Genomic DNA, 17,282 nt, shown 5'->3' with positions numbered 1-17,282 from the left:
TGTGATGTGATGTGATGTGATGTGATGTGATGTGATGTGATGTGATGTGATGGCAGTGCTCACTGGGCAGTCTGACTGAACCAGTGGCTATCCCGGAATCTGCTAGCTGTTAATAAACGGTCCCTGGGTACAGTGGTACACACCTGTAATCCTAGCACACAGGAGGCTAAGGCTGAAGATTGGGAAATTTCGAGTCTTGCAATTTCAAGTCATCGTCCCCCCCACCCCCCTGTAACACTGTGCCGTCTGCCTGGGTCTGCCTCCAGCGTTACTCAACTGCTTAAGACATATCTGTGCGGACATTTTGTTCCACTTGCCACTGTGTGATCTCCCTAGAGTGGGATCGCTGGGTCAAGGGCTTGAATGCCCTTATGAGTCTTGGGAGAAGCCACTGATGAGTCTCTAGACAGTAAGATCGCTGTTTCTCTTGCCTTTCCTGGTGCAGCAGGGTCTGGCCACGGGCAGCAGCCAAGAGCTTTGTTCTTTGTTCATATGGAGATGTGTGTGAGGAGGGCCTTAGAGCTCTGGTGTCTCTGTACTTTGGACATTAAAAATGAGAGCCTTGGGCCTGGAGCGGTGGCTCAGCTGAGAAGAGCACTCACTGGCTGCCAAGGCTGAGGGGCCTTATGAGAAGTCCCTTGTATGTGAAGCAAAGGTCACTGTCCTAGAAGTTTTGGGGCTCACTGGTCCCCTTTCCATACACTTCAGGCCTGTTCTCTGATTCTCAATGGCTCCAGGGGCTTGGGTGCTGCTGGGGCCCTTCTGTTGGTACAGTGTGGAGAGCTGAGGGAACTCTGAGGGATTGTGTATTGTTGACATGGGCTTGGCCTCACAGCCATAGCAACTGCAAAGCCTCCTCCAGGTGAGGCTGAGAGGGGTAGCAAAGCTTTCCTCTGGTCCAGATGTGGATATGAATGTAGGCAGGTGTACACAAACTAGCAACTGCAGCCTCCTGAATGTTTACAGCCCAGGACTGCTCACCCTCAAAGCCCGCCTACCTCACTAGCTAGCTCCTCTGCACTGGCCGCGTGCTCTGTCACCTTCAAGCAGAGGCTGGCTCTCCTCTGGCCTGTCTCTCCCACACCTTTGACTTTTGGTGCTCCCACATTTCCTGCAAACCCTTGCCCTGGCGTGGTATGGGACTAGAAAGGGTCTGTGGAGCTGGATCCCATCTTCTCCTTTCCCTGTAAGCTACAGTTCTTGTTGGCCCCACACCCAATTTGGAGTAGAAAGGGCTGCAGCAGCCAATAAGATAAGCCCAGCTCCTGGCTGGCCCAGTTTCCAGAGTTCAGTAGTAACTGATAGCAAGCAGATGGAGACCAGGCAAACTGGACCGGCACACAGGTAGAAAGGAAAGAGGCCTTTTGTCTGAGCCTCAGCTACTAGGAAAGTGTCCTGGTGACCCTGCTTCCCTATGGGCAACACAAAGACCGATTTCTGTCTGCTCCATTAACTGACTGCGAGGGGTACTGAGGGGTCTTGGCAGGCCCTGCCTGTGCATGCTGGGCGGCTCGTTGCCAGCTGCATACAAAGCATTGTCCCTTGTGCTGTGGGTCTCCTTTGTCTCCATCCTGACAGGTGGAGGTCTCAGGGCCAGTGAGCTTCTGGAACAGGAATGTGGACGTGAGACATCTGTTCTTGAGGGCTCTGCTGCAGTCAGTTCTGATGACTTCAGCCTTTGCACCCCCAAGCCTCAGGAGGGATGGATGGTCCTGGCTTCCAGGTGAACACTAATAAGTAGTGTAGTCCTGTCCATATCTCAGAAACATCAAAACCAAGCTTCGGGCCCAGGCCATACTGTTAGAAGTCCAGGACGCTAAACTCTCCTGCCCCAGCAGCTACCTTATTCTAAGGGGTGGAGAGTAGAACCAGCATTTGGCTTCCATGACTCCAGAAGAATAACTGGCTGCTGTGCGTACAGGCAACACCAGCATTTCCTGGCCCACTAAGAAGGTGTAGGTGTTTCCTTGCCTTACTGGCTGGGCTGGCACTGTTAGCCCCACTGCACCCAGCGCAGAATGAAGGCTGCTCAGCTGTGAAGGAGAGGCCTAGGAAGCACCCTGGGCCTGCTCCTGAGAGCCTGACATTTGCCTCTTGTCCCCCCCCACTTTTTTTTTCCACTCCAATCACAGTCTTTTAGATTTTTTTTAATAAGTAACCATTCCTTTTTTTTTTTATAAGTAACCATTTCCTTTTTCCGTTACCTTGTTAGTAAGCTCTCTTTTCACCCTTTCTTTTAGTGTCTTTCATAGGGAAGACATCATACATTCTTAACAGATGTCCTAAAAACAGTGAGTAAAAAGTAGTGGTAAAGAGACTGGCTCAGTGGTTAAGAGCACTGACTGCTCTTCGAATAGACCTGGGTTCAATTCCCAGCACCCACATGGTAACTCACAACTGTCTGTAACTCCAGTTCCAAGGGATCTGACACCATCACTCAGACACACGTGGAGGCAAAACACTAATGCACATAAAATAAAAATAAATTATTTCAAAATTAAAAAAAAAAAAAAAGGCCGGTGGTGAACTTGGGAGGCAGAGGCAAGTGGATCTCTGTGAGTTCGAGCCAGCCTTGTCTACAAAGTGAGTCTAGGACAGCCAAGGGTTTCTATACAGAGAAACCCTGTCTCAGAAACAAAAACAAACAAACAAAAAACTGGGTACCTAGAGAGATTGGCTCAGAGGTTAGGAGCACTGGCTGCTCTTTCAAAGGTCCTGAGTTCAATTCCCAGCAACCACATGGTGGCTCACAACCATCTGTAATGAGGTCTGGTGCCCTCTTTTGGCATGCAGGTGTATATGCAGACAGAACACTGTATACATAATAAATAAATCTTTAAAAAGAAAGAGCGAGAGAAAGAAAAGAAAAAAGATAGCTGGGACTGTCTAGAACTCAGTCTACCTACCTCAGCCTTCTAAGTGGTGCGATCACAGTCCTGCCCCTTCATGCCCACACTTTGTCGCCTTAGTTTTCCATGCTGTCAGTGGAAACATTAGCAGTTAGTTTCAGTTTCTTCATTGAAGACTGGGTATCTTTAGTTTGTTTTGTGATTTGGAAATGGTTTGCCTACATATACCTTTCTTTGAGGTTCACGGTTTTTCTTGTTTGGACCAGCATTTCATGTATCCTAGCCTGGCTTCAAACTCTATGAGTGCGTATGTAGCCCACCTTGAACTTCTGATCCTCCTGCCTCAGCTTCTCAATATTAGCTCATACCACCACACCTAAATTTAAAGCTTATTTCTGATAATTCTAGTGCGTTCTTGGTTTTCAACGAACCGTGATGTTGTGCACGGAAATCCTGGGGCTCACCTGAAGTTCTGGGTTCTTTCTTTTTCTCCGGAGAGAACTTACGTCTCTCTCACCAACATCTGACATAGGGGTTCTCTGACCCTCCCTCTTAGACTGGAGTGTCCGGTTGCTTACACCCCCGCTGAAGGGTGACCCGTCTCACCTGGTGGCAGAGTGACAGCTTGCAAGTTCTCCCTGTTCTGAGGATGGGCTCACGGTGGGAAGCCTGGAGCCTGGTCCTGCTCCTCCTTGGCTCCATGACATTTTTCTCTCTCCAACCTGTGAGCTTGCAGAAAGCTCAGCTTTTCAGACACTGCGTAGCAAGAGACAAATGTTCAAGGAGACACTTCTGGCAGGCCCTCATTCCTCACTTCTTATCTCTTCGTGCAGCCCCTGCAATCCTTGTGGTCTTGGCATTTCTCCAGGGCCAATCAGTGGATGTTTAAACTGTGTCTGTGCTTGGGTTTGTTGAGTTGTTTGTGGAAAGGGAATTAAATCTTTGGACCAGCATAGAAAAGTCCCAAGCACAACCCAGTGCTTCTTTCCCAGAGACTCCTGCCCTTTGGCAGTTGCCCAAGGACCTCAATTCAGGCTTTATTGGGGGTTCGGGGTCTCTTCCTTTGACCTCAGTGAGTCAGGTGAGAGCTTGAACCTAGCTTGATACAGAGATGGGCACATAGCACAGCCTCCATATTCATTGATGTGGAGACCAAGGCCCACACTGGGACCTCTCCCAGCGAGGACCTCTGTGTCCTTGATTGCTAGACCAGGGCTTACTCCATGAAGAGTGCTGGACAGTGTCATAGGGGTGTTGCTGTCTTACTGCCCTGGCTTCCTCCTACCTTTCTGGCTCTCCCTTCATGCCGGTGGCCTCCCGAAGACATGGGGCAGCGGGTGAGCCTTGTTGCTGCAGACCCCCTCTTCTGATTAACCCTGGAACCTGGATCTGGTTGTGGGGTTTGGTGTGGTTCTTTTTTTTTTTTCCCTCTAATCCCTGCCATTTTCTTCCCACACCCAGTTTCTATTCCTCTTTTCTCCCCAGCCTGTGGTGAACAAAAGCCGTGGCAGCGGATAGGCTCTAGTTTCTCACTTTGTGCCCCAATGACCTGTCGCTTACCCTAGCCCTGAGCAGGCATAGGGAACAGGGGCTGGGTAGGCCTGAAAGTGTGAGATGGGCTGTGTGGGTACTGGCACTCCCCAGGCTTAGTCCCAGGAGCCTTAGAGGAGGGAGGAGGTGGTATGTTGGTATGTGAGCAGGGAGGAGAGCACAGGTGGAGCTCCAAGGTCGCAGCACGGCCGCTAGTTGCGGGGCCACAGGCATCATGCATCTCACCTGTGGAATGGCGTGCCCTCCCGGGGGCCAGGGAGGCCACCAGCATGCTTACCTAGCTTAAGCAGAGTTCTCACAGTCCTGAAAACCTAGGACTTGAGGGACCAGAACCAGAGTCCAAGGACCCAAAGTAGAGTAGGGGGAAATGGGGGGGGGGGGCGGTTTCCTCTGTGTCCCTTTGGCCTAGGGGTCTGTCCATGTCTCCCTTCACTAAGCCCAGCGGGTGGCCCCCCAGGAGCTCTCATCCTGCTGCCCTGTGGGGCTGCAGGGTTCCCTCTTCCCAGGGACAGTCCTCTGTATATGATTGGGATTTGATGAGCTGCAGGCTGGGAGGCTGCCTGCAGACTGAGATAAAAGACCTTTCAGGGTTTGAGCTTTGTAGGTCCCACCAGCCCAGAAGTGGACCATGGCATATGGCTGTGCCTGTCCCCCATAGCCTCTGTGGGCCACTCTTATCATATACGCACCAGATCAGCCTCTCGTGTCTCCATCCACTACAGCCTCAGGCCCAGAAGCCACCTCCTGCCTTTGCACACACACATACACTCTAGCCCGTCTTCATGTCAGCCACACACCCTTGGCTCAGTACACACAGACCCTTTCACTGAAAGTGATGGACTATGTGACACATTGGTCTAAGGCATGAAAGCTCTGAGGAGAGCAGGTTGGCTGGGCCTGGAGAGCTAGTGTGAAGGGCTTTCTCTTGAGGAGTGGTTCAGCAGGGGCTATAGCTTAGCCCTGCTTTCAGATGTACAGTTGCTGCTATGTGACCTCATGAAAATGGCCTCGGTTCCCATAACTGTCAAATGGAGGTGATCCAGTATATACTCGTAAATGTTCCCAGTCATCCTGGCCCAGCCTCTGAGGAACATGTAGAGAGAGAGGCTTAAGTTTTCTGCTTCCCTTCCCCTGGCCATCTGCAGACAAATAGGAAGAAACTTGAAACTTGCAAGTTGTAGTAGACAGACAAGGAGCCACCCACCCCACCCACTCCTAGACTTAAAGGTGCCTGTGCTCTGCTCTTCCAGGGGACTCAGGCTTCGGAACTATGTTCCAGAGGATGAAGACCTCAAGAAGAGGAGGGTCCCCCAGGCCAAACCAGTTGCAGGTACATGAACACCCTTTTCCCCCATGTCCCTTCCAGTCATCCTCAGAGAAGTGCTGCCATACCAAGCCAGAGATGGGCCTCTGGGGCAGGAGGGAGGCCCTTTGCACCCACTGTCCTGGAGGGACCCACAGGCCCTCTTGGCATTAGGAGTAGAAGTGACCTGGGGTCCTTATACAGCAGGGCAAGGTGGTGAGTCATGTGTCCCTGGGGAGGCGCAGAATAAAAGACCCCAGAGAGGGGCTGACCATAGACACTCAAGAGAACAGCCAGCAGCAACACAAAGGCCAGAGGGGCCCAGACCAGATTTTCCCACTGCCTTGATGCAGGGCGAGAACCCTTTGTTCTGAAGAATCTCACTTTGTTTGGTTTTAAGACAGGGTCCCCCAGGAGCTCACTGTGTAGACTAGGCTGGCCTTGAGCTCAGAGATCCACCTGCCTCTGCCTCCCAAGCTCTAGGATTAAAAGCATGTGCCACCATGCCTAGCCAAGAATCTTAGTTTTCTTTTTTATTTTTGATACCAGCTTTTCATTGTACAAAAAAAAAAAAATAAAATAAAATAAAATAAAAAATGAATGAATAGATACCTCATCAAAAATCCAGAAGTTGTGCAATTGTTTCTTGCTAATCCACTTTCAGTGTGGTGGAGCAATAGCAGAGTCAGGTGAGGCCACCCCACAGGATAGGAGGGGAATGAGAAACTGACCCCTTGCCTCTACCAGGAGGCCACCCGGGACTTCTGTCTGACAAGAGAAAGGAAAGGCAGAAGGACACATCCCTGGTGGCAGGGCTGAAGGCTGCCTAGAGCCCACAGTTGTTAGTGTTTCAAAATCTGTCCCCAGAAGGGGCCACCCAGAGGCCTAGTGGCTTATGGGGCAGGAGGTGGAAGGGAAGGGGAGATAAGACACTCAGACTCCAGCAGGACCCAAAGGAAATTCTTGGGGCCTTTACTTTTAATACCACACTTCATGTACACAGGCACTTCCCATGTCACAGTGTGAGGTCTGGGCTTTGTCCACTCCAGCTGTAGCCTGCTGCTGTCCCTTTCCAGGCCCTGGGGTCTGCCTTCAACCTGAGAAATCAAGCTCTTCCAGCTGAGTTGGGGCCCAGGAGAGAGGGAGGAGCAAGAAGCTTGGGATTTCTCCTCCTCCCTGGGCCCCTTAAACTGATCACTGTGGGGTAGCAGGGCCTATTCACAGGGCTGTGTTGTTCTTGTGCCCTCTAGTGGAAGAGAAGGTGAAAGAGCAGCTGGAGGCTGCCAAGCCGGAGCCTGTCATTGAGGAAGTGGTGAGTACCTGGGTGGCCCACTCCCTGATTGTGTTACTTCCTTCTCGAGAGTCTCTATTCCCACCCTGCTTCCTTCCTCGCCAGTCTGCATTTTTCTACCTCAGTGCCCTGTCTCGCCACCTACCCCCTGAGGCTGGGCCTTGGCCCTAAGGAATTGTCTCCTCTCTCCCTAGGACCTGGCCAACCTGGCACCCCGGAAACCTGATTGGTAAGTGTTATGCATGCAGGTCGGTGCAGGCTGTTTGGGGTGGGGAGTGATAGCGCTTGGTGCAGATCGTAGGCTGGGAGGTCAGCCAAGGATCTGCAGGTAGGGGACAAGCAGTGCAGGCATAGCTCTGTGCAAGACAGTCAGGAATAGGGCCCACTGGGACATGAATGATGGCAGAGGGGCCTGAGGGATGAAGAAGCAGGTATCCCTTGAAGCCTCTTCTGTAGGGGAGAAAACTCACCTGCTCCAGAGGCCCCATCTGAGCAGCACACCCCTTTGTGCTCAGGGTACCACAGTGAAGAGAATGACGGATAAGCAGACAAGGCTTTATGTCCCTGTTCTGACTGTAAAGTAGGCTACCCGCTGTCTTCAAGCCCGGAAGCCTCCAAGGGCCTCCGACTGAGCTGCGAAAGTGGGCGAGGGAAGGGCTGTAGGCTTCTCTGTGCCTTGGGCCAGAGTCAGAGCTGCTTTCCTTGTGTCTGAGGATCTGTGTGGGTACAGCACCTACTACAGTGCTTTAATTTGGTGAAACAGGCATGAGGCGTGTGTTGTAGGAACCGCAGATCAGAGGGGCTGAATTTATGTGCACGGCTGGAAGCCCCAGAAGTGGGAGGGATGCAGTGGCAGGAGGGGGCTGTGGCTGGAGGCTGAGCAGGACTGACAGTTGGCCAAGACAAGTTGCTCCCGGATGCTGACTTAGGGGACATAATGGGAGGATCCCAAGGAGCCATCCGCCGTTGTGTCTCAGTCTTCTACCTTGGCTGGGTCTGCACATTTAGTTAGCTCAGTGGAACCGTGGAGGATGACGGGTCTTGGGGGTCCAGAAGAACAGAAAAGGCAGCATCTTGGTCTCCCCAGAGCAGCTCCTCAGGCAGCTGAGGACATAAATGCCAAAGCACTGCAGGAAGATCCCAGGGCCACACCACAAAAGCCCTTAGCTTAATCCCCTCACTTCTTGTTCCAGGGATCTCAAGAGAGATGTGGCCAAGAAGCTGGAAAAGCTAGAAAAGCGGACGCAGAGAGCCATCGCGGAGCTGATCCGTAAGCTCGGTCTGGCTAGTGGGTCCTGCCCTTACGGTGGTGGCTTAAGCACAGTCCTTTACCATTTGTTTGCTCTTCATCCAGGTGAACGACTAAAAGGCCAGGAAGACAACCTGGCCTCTGCAGTGGACGCCACCACTGGACAAGAGGCCTGTGACTCTGACTGAGGTGTTCTCCATGTCGCATCTGTCCAGCATACATCCTGTGGGAAGATGCTCTTAGGCAAGGGTGGGATTAGGCCGGCCAGCACTTCTGGGTCTTGAGAACTGAGCCAGCATAGTTTCGTCTCAACTCTATGGGGTGAGGATAGCTGTTTCCCAGGGGTGCCCACCACTCTGAGATCTGTACATATGTATGTATATTGAGCTGTTTTTAACTTCTGGAAGTAAACTCCCATGTATTAAAGGCCTGTCGCTGTTTCCTGTTTGCTAGGTGCACTGGGTTTGGACTCTTAGAATGCAGAGGTGATACTCAATGTGCTTACCCCTGGGTTTGGCCAGCCATGTTGTGGCTGGAGGGATGGATGGGGCCAAGGCTGAACTTTCGGCTCCAAGTCCCTAGTCAGTGTCAGCAGTGGTCACCTCAGAACCCTTACACCATAGATACGGGGACAGGGAGTGTCCTCGTAAGACCTCTCCCAGGGCCTTTCAGTAGTCAGTAGGAATGCAGGAGAGACTCCTACACAGTTCCTTCCAGTGTGAGAATGAGGAAGGCGTTCTATGAGGAGGGTTTCTGTGGCAAACTTCCACATAGAACCTCTGCCCATTTGAGGCCACCACACTGCTTCCCCCAATTCCACCCTCTTTCAGCAGCACATCTCTTTCCTCTCGCATCAGGGCTGTCTCCTGACAGGAATCTGTTCTGCTAGAGATCGGGTTGAGGTGTGACCTTGGAGCCTGAGCCTCTAACGTCCTGGCTGAGCTTTGAGCATCTGAGCTGATTCTCCAGGTGCCAGACCGCAGCATTAACACTGATTCTAGGAATAGGCATCTGGAGCTTCCGCCCCAGGGAGGTTACACCTGCAGTGTCCTTTAGGGCTTCTTCCCACCCTGACTCATCCAGTGGGTTGTCACCTGTGCTGTGTTTCTTTCACACCATGGCCCAGCCTTGTCAGGCAGGGCTGAGGACTTAGGTCATGGAGGTAAAGTGGATGTGCGCACAGAAGCTAGGATGCCCAAACAGTAAATAAAACCTTTTAAATGAAAGTTGTGGAGTTGTGTGTGGCAGCAGATACCTGTAATCCCAGCACTCAGGAAGGGGGCAGGAGGATCAGGAGTTCAAAGACAGCCTTAGCTCCATAATGAGTTTGAAGCCAACCTGGGCTATAGAACCCTAGAACCCTGTCTCAGAAAGTAGAAGGAAAGTGGTTAGGGGTGGGGGCAAGAGAGGAAAGAGGAAAGGGATGTAGGGCATGGGAAGGTTAAGAGACAACTATTAGAAGGTCTGCTGAGCTCAGAGTGAGAGTTTTGAGTACCAGGCAAAGCATTGAGTAGTCAGACAGGCTGGGACACTGGCTCCCTCGAAAGACAGAGACCAGCCTTGCCAGAGCTGTCAGGAGTGGAGATAGGAATGAAGGATAAAAAGACTCCCCACACTGGGAGCCCAGGATGCTGGTTTGTGGAGGTGGAGCCAGACTGAGGACCTCTGCAGCTCAGCTCTGGGACTAGACTACCGTTTGGAAAGCTAGCAAAGGTGGCGCCTCTCAATCTGTGGTCTTTGGGGACTTGGCAGAGAACTGCCTAATGAGGAAAGGGAAAAACAAAAACTGCCATGCCGATACATATTCAGACAAGAATCACAAAACGGATTCCCAGCACTCGGGAGGCAGAGACAGCCGGAGTTTGGGGCCAGAGAGTCCCAGGACAGCCAGGGCTACACAGAGAGTCCCAGGACAGCCAGGGCTACACAGAGAAACCCTGTCTCGAGAAAATTTCAGCGCTTTGCCAAGCATGTTGGGACATCTGTGTGGTCCCAGCACTTGGGGGTCTGAGGCAGGAGTTCAGAGACTGCCTGAGCAACACAGTGAGGCCTCCTCTAAGGGCAAAAAAAAAAAAAACAAAACTCCGGGATGTGTGCCTCTGTGTTTGCACACAGTCCTGGACTCAGTCCCTGTCACACAGGCGAGCTAACATACTCCCCGCACTTGAATGCACAAAGATCAGTTCAGTGTCATCCTCAGCTACATAGTGAGAACACGGCCAACCTGGACTACATGAGACCCTGTCTCAAAAAGGGGAGAAGGAGGGGCAGTAAGATGGCTCGGCAGGTAAAAGCACTCGCCCCCAAACCTGATGACCCGAGTTCTGTTCCCAGAAGCCGTATCATGGAGGCGGTTCTCCTGCTCATCGTGCTCTGATATCTGAGCTTGCAAGGGTGTTCATGGGCGGGGCTGCAGGGCAGCACACACAAGCACACGCGAGCACGTGCGCATGCAAACACAAATGGATCTCATTAAAAGAATCTAAAGTCCAGTGCCCCGTGAGTAGCCAGTAACCCAGCAGTGGGTAGACTGGAGTGCATTAGTCTTTTCATGTGTTTTGCCTGCATGTATGTCTGCACCACATCTATGCCTGGTGCCCATGGAAGCCAGGAGAGGGCATCAGATCCCCTGGAACTGGGGTTCCAGATGGTTAAAAGCAAAGGGGGTTACATAGCCAAGGAAGCTGAAACAGCCCTAAAATGAGTGTGTTATTATCAGAGAAATAATTTTAGTAATTATTTCATGATTATCAGAGGGTAATACTCAACAAGAATTAGATGTAAGAACTGATTGGAAGTCTTGAAAATTAGCCCAGAATGATATTACACACCTGTAACCACAGAGGCAGGAAGCTGAGGCTAGCCTGGGCTATAGGGAGATGCTCTCAAAAGAGAAAAGCCCAACCCCAGCCTGGAGAAAGTAAAGGGACCAGCGGAGCACTGGTAAGCACAGGACCGGGCAAAAAGCAGCAGAGACGGCTGGGGTAACACCAGGGCAGTGGAGACCAGCAGACACTGTTGTTCTCAGCTACACTGATGTGCTGGGTGTGGGCCTCAGGAAGGCTTGCACACGGTGGTGGTAGAGAGAGAGAGAGTACTTTGGGACGTTTGCTCTCTTACTGTCCCGGTGAACTGTTACAAATGTATGCCAGGAGACGGGCCAGGACTGTTCATAGAAGCACAGTAGCACATGCCTGCACACTTGAAGCCATCTGGGCTATCTGAGTGCCTTTTGTGTCTTCCCCTAACCCCCTGCTTTACCTTGTGGTGGCATCTGCATTCCCCTCAAGTCCTGTCCCCCCTGCTCACTTTCGCAAGCCCCGCCAGCTTCAAGGGTGTAAGAAGGCGGGGAATGGGGGCGATTTAAGCTAGGCACATCGTCCATGGTCAAAAAGCAGCCAGGCATGCTCAGGGACGTGGGGGCAATGGCAGAGAAGCTGGCGTCTTTCAGAAAGATTGGGAAGCCTGACTGTTGAGCAAGACTTACAGAAGACATTGCACGTACGAGGAATGAAATGAGAGTGTCATAATTCACAGACATCCAAATGCAAAGGTATGTTACAGATTTAAAAGGATAAGCAAGCTCTGGTGAGACAGCTCAGTGGGTGAGAGCCTTGCTGCTTGAGCCTGGCGTCCTCAACTGGAGTCCCAGAAGCCGTGTAGAGGTGAAGACCTGGGTTCTTCACGCACAAGGTTGTCTTCTGACCTACACACACACACACACACAAATGCACCCACACACACATGCACTCGCATGCACATACACTTGAAATAATTTTTTTAATGTATGGGTGTGTTGCCTGCATGAATGTCTATGCACCACATATGTGCCTGGTTTCTGACAAGGCTGGAAAAGGGTATCAGATCCCCTGAAACTGGAGTTACAAATGGCTGTGAGTCCCAGAGTGGGTTTTGAAAATTGAAGCCCAGTACTGTGGGAGAACAGCTAGTGCTCTTGATCACTGAGCCATTTCTAGGCCCCTAAAATTTATTTGAAAACAAAAGCCTAATTTAGTGGCTTATGCCTATAATCTCATCACTCAAAGAGGCTAAAGCCAAGATTGCTGTGAGTTCAAGGCCAGCCTGGATTATACATGAGTTCTAAGTCAGCCGTGAAAACCTTGTCAGTGTAAAAGTGTAAATCAGTGTAAAACCCTTGTCTCAAAAACTGGGGCAGTTGAGGACTCAGCGGCAGAAGGTAGTTGCCATCAAGCCTGACATCTCAATCCTGGGACTCACATAGTAGAAGAGAACTGACTTCCAGAGCCGCCCTTACACACACACACACACACACACACACACACACACACACAAAAATATTTTAAATTACAAAAGCTAAATGCCATTTTCCCCAGAATCCCCAAGAGGCTCCTCAGCCAAGAAAAGAGCAAGGATGAGACTTGATGTCATCGGGGTCTAGAATTCCCTTCTGTCCTCACGTGGCCACAGGGTGGCAGCAGAGACCCCAGACTGGCTGGCTAGAGCATCCTTCAGCACTGCCTGCCCTCCCGGGGCCACCAACGTAGCCTGACACCCGCCACAAGGAGCACTCCTTCCTTTCCCACTGGCCTGTGTTCCTTGTTAAGTAGCCGGTCGTCAGAAATGATCTAGAGTGGGATTTGGGTAATCTGAACCCAGAGCAACAGTGTGACCATGTCCTGGGAAGAGCAGGTCCCGGGTGCCAGTCTGCATAGTAGAGTAAGGACAAATTCAGCCTTGCCAGGCTCAGCAGTCCTGCTCCTCCCTCAGCTGGGGGTGGACTGCATATATGGTGTGCGTGTGTGCCTGTGTGTGCCTGTGTGTGTCAGCACACAGGCTACCTGGAGAAGTGGGTCTCCTGCGAGCCTGACAGGGGAAGGGCGCCTTGCCATGCACAGGCTGAGGCGGCGTACCCTCCCCTTGCCTGAACACACTGTGCACTGTTAATCGGGTTGGGTAGTGAGCCTGCGCCCAGATGGCTCTGACCGGCAGAACTAGGCAGTCCACAGAGTGGGGAAGACGTGCCGGATGCCAGGCTATTTCTTCCTAGACTCGGACCTGGCCTTGGGCTCACGCAGCTGTGGACCAGGCAGGGTGTCTGAGCTGAGTTCCCTAGCCAGCCTGCCTCTTCCGTAGGTATTTCTGGTTTTCTTTAAATGTTCCCATTACTCAGGCCTCCAGTGGGCACTGAGACAGAAATAAATCCCACAAGGCAGCCCAGCCAGAAGTCGGGAATCCGATTCTCCCTCAAAGGCCGGAAGAGGCCCCTGAGCAGAGCACGCCAGACCACAGTGGCCCACACACTCCACATGGCCATGAATATACCCTCCATGCACACACACATGCATAGTCTTATATGTTTCCCATGCACACACAGGCACCGATGCATTCAGATTGGCCTGTGAGGCAGAAGTGCCCACACACACACACACACGTAGGTCTATTGTGCGTACATATATACTCATACACACACTCCCTAAAGGCTACCGTCTAGAGTAACCACACACTCTGGGTCCCAAACCCAGCCATCCTCGAGGTAATGGTGGGCAAGAGAAGGAAGGCTGAGGAGGCTGAAGGAGGAGGCTGGCCCTTTGCAGCTGAGGAGGAGAGTGGCCTCATGGGAATCCTGGTCTAAGGCTTCCAGGGCTTCTGAATTTTTAAGAGAAGCTGGAAAGCTGAATTTTTATGTGAAATATCCTGATTTTTAAATGTTGGCTCAAGATGTTGAAAATACTGGGAGAGCCAAGCCAAACATGTCTAAGAGCCAAATTCCACCCACAGGCAGCATTTGCAGACCACGGGTACACACACAAACACACATACACACACACACACATACAGATCACACAGACACAGACACGCATACAAGCAAAAATAGATACTGATACACACACAGTCTCCCAGATGCACTAAGAGACACGTGTGCACAAAGACAGACAGACATATACAAGCGCGATATAAATATACACTGGCATACATACAAGCACAGGCCTGGGGATAGATGCCAACAGAACCACAAACAGACACAAACACAAATAAATGCACAAGTTCGCACACACCTACACATACACATAGACATCCATGTACAGTGGATCCTCTGTCGTGGAGACAGAGGTGATCTCACTGAGGCACGTAGTGTAGAAGCAGCATGGCCTTTGGGGCAAGGACTGTGGTGGTCCACCCCAACATTGCCCTTTGACTCACAAATGCTCTAGAGCCTGGGTCAAGTTGAGGTGGGCGAACAAGGGCTTCCCATGACTAGTAGAAGCCAAGGGCCTCCTGTATCAGGCCATTACAGGAAGTGATTGGATCCACAGAAATGGGTGAAGGAGTCTAGGTGCCCAAGAGCCCACCTTCTCGTGTCCCCTGGCCTTAAATGCCTCCCCTGCCTGCAAGACTGATGTTGAAGTGAGAAGTTGTGGGTGATTTACCCTGGAGGGCTGACTACCTGCTCGAGGCTGGAAGACAAGAACCCTGTCCAGGAAGCTGAGACCCAGGCTGGGGACATATTTTGAGAGTGAGGTGGGGTTCTGAGTCCGCTCAGGTCAGTAAAGCTGAGCAGAGCCTGACCTCTGAGACGCTATAGCTCAGAAAGTTTGCCCAGGGTAACACGGCATATACACAGCCAGCCCAGGCCCCTGCCAGACTCCAAAGTTCCTTTCTTCTCTGCCTCTCCTGGCCAGTGGGACCAGCCCCACCAAGCCAAGGTTTATTTCAGTTTGCTGTGGTGGCCTCAGGCTGAGCTCATTCTGTGGCTGGCCAAGGAGGCATCAAGGACAAAGGAAGAGCTAGCCGCACCTTAGGAGCTGCACTGGAAGCTTCACACCCCAAGCCTGCTCCCCAGAGCCAGTGACCTCTCAGGACCGTGGGGCAGGGCTGGGCCCTTTGACAGCTACGCAGCAGGGCTGAGTTCCCTCAGACCACTGGGACCTCCAGAGATGCAGTGCCCTCCTCCCCATCTGCTCCTCTGTCACCTCCCTGGGCTGAGGACGGGAGAGTGTGGACCACTGTAGCCTGCAGGCCAGGTGTCCTCCCCGGCTTGAGCAGGGCTTGCGGGCTGAGGGCGGGCGGCAATGGAATCTGCAGCCCCATCCATTCTGAGCTGGCAGCTGTAGACTTAGCCCCACCTGAGGCCAGGGCTGAGTGTCTTCCCTCAGAATGGATGGTACCTCTACCCTTAGGTGCTTTCCTAGCTGGTGCTAAGGAGATGGGCCCAGGAAGGGCAGAGCCACTTGGCATGCTCAAGGCAGGTGAGAGCTGACCCTGGCCACCTCAGTGACCAGAGCTAGAATCGAGAGGATCCTGTGAGGTGCCTTGGATAGACTCCGGAAGCAATGAATAGGGGTCTCTTGACCCCCTCCTTCTTGTCTACTCACTGGCCAGCCCTGATTCTGTTTATGTGTTCCCTGTGGCTTGGCTGGCCTGTGGGGCCTTGCAGGGAGAAGTGACCACCTGGCTCCAGTGGCCGTTCAAGGCAAACAGGGCCCTGACCATCTGCCAGGCCTGCTGAGGGCTCCTGCTGCTTCTGCCAACACCTGGACAGCCCAGGCAGGGCTCAGGAGCCTCTGAGCGGAGGCCAGCCTAGGGCCAGAGGCTCCCAGTCCAGAGTTGGGGAGCAGGTCCTGGGTGATGGTCTTGGGCGGGTGTGTGTGTGTGTGTCTGTCCCAGACATCCAGCCAGAGGGAAGTGATACCCAACTTGAAGAGTAGAGCATGGCTGTTCCTGTCCCAGGTGCAAATATCAGGAGGAGGTGGCTAGTCCTGGCTGAAGAGGTGTCCAACAGAATGCAGGAGGCCTGGTCTGACCTAGGTACACCATGCAAGATGGGATCTTGGGGCATCTGACCCCTTTAAAGGTAAAGGACAGGCCTATTTTAGAGACCCAAAGGGGAGAAGGGAGATACAGCTCGGCCTGAGGGTGCTATTTGAATGTTTTTAGGTAAGTGGGTCCTGTAGCCCTCTGACAGAGCAGTCTGGGGCTGTTGGTGGACAGAGTAAGTAGCCTTGATGGCTCAGTGGTCTGGAAGACCTATCAATGGCTGAGCTGAGACAACAGGTCACTGTAGGCCCTGCACAGAGGTAACACATACCCTAGGGAGGGAATGAGGTTTTGCCTGTTGAGGGTCCTTTTCCAGCCACTGCGTCATCCAGGGTCTTTCCTGGCAATAGCGTGGTGGTCCAACCTGGTCTCCTGCCTCCTGACCCTTATGCAGCCCCCTGTGGCTGCCACATGGAAGCAGGGACTTGGCAGTTTTCCTCAGATCTTTGGTTCTTCCTTGTAGAATGTTCAGTGGCTCCAACTCTGCCTGGCTCAGTAGCCTTTGACGGCCTGGCCTATGCCTCTCTGCCTCTCTGTTGCAATTCACAGTGTTTCCATGGGAAGACTTTGGATGGCCATTTGTTCTGCTGGCCATCAAGAATGTCAGAGGGAGCTTGACCTAGAAGTCCTCAGTACATGCCCTTATCACCCAGTGCCTGAGTTAGATGGCTCAGGACGGGTGGATGGGGTGGGGAAAGCCAAAAGGCACAGTGAGCCAGGCAGCCCATGCATAGGCATGCAGCCTGTGTCAGGCCTTCTGAGGGCCCATAAAGACAGGACTAGGAAGGCCCAGAGGATGAGGATCGGGGTAAGGAGGTGTCAGATGGGGATACTGAGCAAATGTTCTGTGTACTTAGTGAGTGCACAGGTCTAGCTTTGCAGGCCTGCACCCCAGCTAACCCTTAAGGCCTGAACTCCTAGCTTCCGGAACCAGGGCAGAGGCAGCCCACTTCCACTCTCCCTGCAGCCTCTGCCTGGTGGCTGGAGCCTCCTCCTTTCAGTTGGGAGCTGTGGTCATGCCTGGAGGTCACCTGGTGGGAAGGGTCACCTGGTGGCGGGGCCACAGACTTGAGAGTGGCGCAAGGACCTGAGGTAGCTGCTGTGAGTCTTGGCTGGGCAGTGACTGGGGGCTAGGAGGTAGTCATTCCAGAGGGGCCTGACTCCAGGAGTATTCATGACAACAGCGGAAGGCTGGCTGTTCCCTCATAGGACCACCTGGCTGCTGTGACTCCCGAAAACTTG

General features: G+C 52.5%; 1 protein-coding gene across 3 annotated transcripts in view; it reads left to right on the top strand.

The window, feature by feature from the left end:
- Positions 1-8,669, top strand: part of Ccdc12 (coiled-coil domain containing 12) — a 51,827-nt gene extending 43,158 nt beyond the window's left edge. For 2 of the 3 annotated variants that reach the window (XM_060385197.1, XM_060385199.1), the window contains exons 4-8: positions 5,651-5,730; positions 6,954-7,015; positions 7,189-7,223; positions 8,188-8,264; positions 8,349-8,669. In XM_060385197.1, coding sequence (XP_060241180.1) covers positions 5,651-5,730; positions 6,954-7,015; positions 7,189-7,223; positions 8,188-8,264; positions 8,349-8,431 — 337 coding nt within the window. In that variant the 3' untranslated portion in view covers positions 8,432-8,669. Of the gene's footprint in view, positions 1-5,650; positions 5,731-6,953; positions 7,016-7,188; positions 7,224-8,187; positions 8,265-8,348 lie in introns of those variants that run through there. The other variant, XM_060385198.1, reaches the window with a different exon arrangement.
- The last annotated feature ends 8,613 nt before the right edge of the window (positions 8,670-17,282 follow it).

The sequence above is a fragment of the Meriones unguiculatus genome, chromosome 6 (genome assembly GCF_030254825.1).
Source record: "Meriones unguiculatus strain TT.TT164.6M chromosome 6, Bangor_MerUng_6.1, whole genome shotgun sequence".
Lineage (NCBI taxonomy): Eukaryota > Metazoa > Chordata > Mammalia > Rodentia > Muridae > Meriones > Meriones unguiculatus.
This window is presented reverse-complemented; position numbering and strand designations above follow the sequence as displayed.